The sequence below is a fragment of the Scylla paramamosain genome, chromosome 11 (assembly GCF_035594125.1).
Source record: "Scylla paramamosain isolate STU-SP2022 chromosome 11, ASM3559412v1, whole genome shotgun sequence".
Classification (NCBI taxonomy): domain Eukaryota; kingdom Metazoa; phylum Arthropoda; class Malacostraca; order Decapoda; family Portunidae; genus Scylla; species Scylla paramamosain.
The window spans coordinates 16,380,914-16,385,913 of NC_087161.1; the positions used below are offsets into that span (position 1 = coordinate 16,380,914).

Sequence of the window (5,000 nt, forward strand, 5' to 3'; positions counted from 1 at the left end):
CTCCTCCTCCTCCTACCGAATTTTATCCAGAAAACTCTCATTTGAATATATAAGAAGAGAGAGAGAGAGAGAGAGAGAGAGAGAGAGAGAGAGAGAGAGAGAGAGAGAGGAGGGGAAGGGGCGCAGTAACACCATCATCAGAGGAAAGGGAGACGATGTTCTCTCTCTCTCTCTCTCTCTCTCTCTCTCTCTCTCTCTCTCTCTCTCTCTCTCTCTCTCTCTCTCTCTCCTCTCTCTCTCTCTCTCTCTCCGGATGATAATGGCGCCTTCGGGTGATAATGTACCTATGTTTAAAAAGAGAGAGAGAGAGAGAGAGGAGAGAGAGAGAGAGAGAGAGAGAGAGAGAGAGAGAGAGAGAGAGGAGAGAGAGAGAGAGAGAGGGAGAGAGAGAGAGAGATTTCTACAGCCTCTTTAGACCACACACATACATACACCCTTCCTCCCTCCTCCTCCTCCTCCTCCTCCTCCTCCTCCTCCTCCTCCTCCTCCTCCTCCTCCTCCTCTTCCTCTCCCTCCTTCTCCTCCTCGTCTTCTTCCTCCTCCACCTCCTTCTCCTCTCATAACCCATACAATAAATATCAATTTATATCACTTATTGCTAATCTTCTCCTCCTCCTCCTCTTGCTTTCTCTCTTACCTAAACTGCCAAGGTAATATATACTCCCTCTAATTTTACCTCCTCCTCCTTTTCCACAACAACGTTAAGTTACACAGACAATGAAAGGAATGTTCTCTTGGGCGAGAGGTACTGCCCGCCAGGTAGGGGACACTACTTGCACCAACTCATTCGTTAAGAAAATCTTATAACTTAGATAATAATGGCTTAAAACGCACACAAGCCAAGCATACTGTGTCCTCAGCTCATAATGATCCCCCTCCTGCTCTTCCTTCTTCCTCACTGATGCACGTAAGGGTCACGGCTCGAGTTCTACCCTTGGCATTGTAAGCGCGGGACTGAACTTGCTCTCCTCGGCACAGTGACACGAGAATGTGGCAGTGGAAGTCATTTTAGCTGAGCCAAAACTACACGTCAGTTACGTTGTGTGAATGGGCATTGTTGGCGAGGTTTTCCACGGCTCTAAATGGCTGACAGACCGTGGTGGCGCCAAATGTTAGTGCGATATTAGTGCACAGCTGCTGATGTATGAATTGTGAGCCAAATAACACAGATAAGTGACTGATAGAAATTAATATTTAGAGAATTAAATATACTAAATCATATAAATGTATTACTTCTATGCTTTTGAAAGGAGTCTTCATTGCAGTGATTCAGCATAATTAATTGAAAAGTGCATCACTGCCGCTAATGAAAAATAATCATAATTTTATATTTTGTTTCATTCTTGTATCTGATTGGCTAAAGACCTTATCACATTCTAGAATCGAGGCCTCTGATTGGTGCGCCTGGTGGGTGCCGAAGTCTTTAGCTCCAAGCTGCTGAACGCTCCAAGAAGGGGGGCGCAAAGGTATACCATACCCTCTGACGAACAGGTTCCCAGTAAGACTGTGCAATGCCTGGATTCTCTACTGAAGATTTTGGCACAACACTCCATAATACGAGATTCAACAACAACAAGAGGAAACGACAAGCAATGGACGCCCAAGAGACCCTCGGTGAGAAGGGGGAAGGCTAAGGAGAAACTATCCAAGAACAAGAAGAGGCGGCTGGAGAGCCTCGAAGACTGCACCAGCCACGAGAAGACGGTCACTGAAGGCTGTGCAGAGATGAAACATCGCGCGAGCCGGCAAGAACACAAAAATCAGAGGGACGGGAATGACATCAAAGGCAAGAAAACGATGAGCGTGGAGTGTTTTCATCCGATTATGGACCGCACCAAGAAGAAAAAGAGGCAGAACAAGGACGACGACGAGAAACAGAACAAGAGGAAGAAACAGGACACGGAGGAAACGGAAAACCAGGACAAGAAAAGGAAGAGGCAGGTTAATGACGACGACGAGAAGCAAAACAAGAAGAGGCAAAGGCAGGTTACGGACGATGACGAGAAGCAGGACAAGAAGAGGAAGAGGCTAGACACGGAGGACGACGAGAAGCAGGACAAGAAGAGGAAGAGGCAGGTTAAGGACGACGACGCGAAGCAGGACAAGAAGAGGAAGAGGCAGGACGCGGAGGACGACGAGAAGCAGGCAAAGAAGAGCAGGGGGGAGGGCAGGAGAGAACGAAAAGAAGGGGGGGAAGATGGAGTGCTGTCAATGCGTTAAGCACGGCATCGAGAGATGGAAGATGAGAGGGTGGTACAAAGACGACGTGGTGAGGCTGATGGTGGATGCCAAGAGAGTCAGCAAGGAGAGGAACGTGAGCAGGTGGTGCCGTCTTAATATTGGGAAAGAAAACCTGGTGTCCGCGACCGTGCGCGGCCACGCGTGCCTTGTCCAGCTTGACAGCGGCTCCTCATGCAGCCTCATGAGGCTAACACTGGCCCGGAGGGCTGGGAATCGTCACGGGCAAGCAAGAGACGGTAAAGAAATACTTGTTTACCTGGGCTGGCATGCTGGAGTTGGACGTGATCGAGCTGGACGAGGTGGTGGTGATGCTGCGTCGCTACGTGGCGGTCAACACGCGGATGACGGTCATTGTACTCGGGGATGTGAGGAAGCACTCCTTGGATCTAATAGTTATGTCCATGAGCCGCCTGCAGGAGGCCGAGGTGCGGCAGGAGTTCCATCCCGACGACAGCAGCATCCTGTTCCTGCGTCAACCAAAACGTCTGCGGCGGAGACAACCTTCGGACACACTACGCAAAACGTTCATGTTTGCCGCACGAGCGTTAGGCATCGAGGAGCCGCTGACGGTGATGGTGAACACTGGTAACGCCGCGTCAACATTCTCTATCACTAAGACTGGTCAGGACAAGATGCTGTGCAGGGACAGGCAAATCGACTGTGCTGCCGAAACGAGTCCTGCTGCACTTTGGCAGTGGCACAGACACTCTGCGAAAGATGGACACGATATACATGCGCCACTGGTTTGATTTCGTGTTTGGACGAACGCTGCTGTGTAAATTACAAGCAGCGATAGATTATGATGATTTGTCCATGACCTTGACGCTCAACGGAAAACGATACCGCTTCGACATCCTCACTCACGTCCTCCGTCTGTGTACGCCCAGAGGTGCCGCGTCCTCTCAGCCTCCGCCTTGATTTTATTGATTGATTCATTTTTTTGTTTTGTTTCGATTTGTTATCCATCAGGGAGGTCAGCAGAGGCAAGAAATAGATGAATAAAAATCCCGCTCAAAGAAGATCCCAAAACGAAGATAGGAGCAGTGAATAGAGTAGAAAAAATAGTCTGGCTTAAGGATATAAAACTGTGTTCTTCATTAAGGATATTAGACTAAGAAAATGAAGATTATGGACAGTAAATCAGGGATATTAAGATAAAGGACAGTAGATTAAGAAAATAGTCTGGATTAAGAATACTAGTTAAGAAAATAGTCTGCATAAGAAAATATTACACTAAGAAATGAAGATTAAGGATAACAAAATAAGGAAAATAAAATACAAATATCAAATTAATAAAATGGCCTGGATTAAGAATAGTAGACTAAGAAAATAGTCTGGATTGAGGATAGTAGATTAAAAAAGTCTGAATCAAAAATAGTCTAAATTAAGACTAATGCATTAACAAAAAAAATCTGGATTAAGGATGTTAGATTAAGGAAAGAGTCTGAATTAAGAAAAGTAGATTGAGAAAATAAACTGGATTAGAGATAATAAATCAAGAATTAAGGATAACAGATTAAGAAAATGGTCTGGATTAAGGAAATTAAGATCAAGGTTGATAGACTAAGAAAACAATCTGGATTAAGGATAGTAGATCAAGTAAATAGTTTGTATTAAGGATAGTAAATTAAGAAAGAGGTCTGGATTAAGAATATTACATTAAGAAAATAGACAGGATGAAGGATATTACTTCAAGAAAGTAGTCTACATTAAGAATAGTACATGAAGAAAAGTGTCTACATTAAGGATAGTAAATAAAAAAATAGTCTGGATTAACGACAGTAGATTAAGTAGATGATCTACTTTGTCTACCGTCTTAAGGATGGCAGATAAAGAAAATAGTACAGATTTAGGAGAGTAAATTAAGAAAAAAGACTGGATTGAGGATTATACACTGATTAAGAAAATGTTGTGGTTAAGGATATTATAATTAAAGAATCTACATTTAAGGAGAGTAGATTAAAGACATAATTTGGATTAAGGACAGTAGATTAAGGAAAGAGTCTGGATTAAGGACAATAGTCTGGATTAAGGACACTAGATTAAGGAAATAGTCTGGATTAAGGACACTAGATTAAGGAAATAGTCTGGATTAAGGACACTAGATTAAGGAAATAGTCTGGAATAAGGACACTGGATTAAGGAAATAGTCTGAATTAACGACAGTAGATTAAGGAAATAGTCTGGATTAAGGACACTAGATTAAGGAAATAGTCTGGATTAAGAACAGTAAATTAAGGACACTAGATTAAGGAAATAGTCTGGATTAAGTACACTAGATTAGTGAAATAGTCTGGATTAAGGACACTAGATTAAGGAAATAGTCTGGATTAAGGACACTAGATTAAGGAAATAGTCTGGATTAAGGACACTAGATTAAGGAAATAGTCTGGATTAAGGACACTAGATTAAGGAAATAGTCTGGATTAAGGACACTAGATTAAGGAAATAGTCTGGATTAAGGACAGTAGATTAAGGAAATAGTCTGGATTAAGGACACTAGATTAAGGAAATAGTCTATATTAAGGACAATAGATTAAGGAAATAGTCTGGATTAAGGACACTAGATTAAGGAAATAGTCTGGATTAAGGACACTAGATTAAGGAAATAGTCTGGATTAAGGACACTAGATTAAGGAAATAGTCTGGATTAAGGACACTAGATTAAGGAAATAGTCTGGATTAAGAACACTAGATTAAGGAAATAGTCTGGATTAAGGACACTAGATTAAGGAAATAGTCTGGATTAAGAACACTAG

The 5,000-nt window shown here is 42.8% G+C and overlaps 1 protein-coding gene across 1 annotated transcript in view; it reads left to right on the forward strand.

Moving 5' to 3' along the window:
• The first annotated feature begins 717 nt into the window (after positions 1-717).
• The window catches only part of LOC135104621 (uncharacterized), a 65,324-nt gene continuing 61,041 nt past the window's right edge, over positions 718-5,000 (forward strand). Inside the window, exons 1-2 of the mRNA XM_064012152.1 lie at positions 718-745; positions 1,421-2,076. Coding sequence (XP_063868222.1) covers positions 718-745; positions 1,421-2,076 — 684 coding nt within the window. The remainder of the gene's footprint in view (positions 746-1,420; positions 2,077-5,000) is intronic.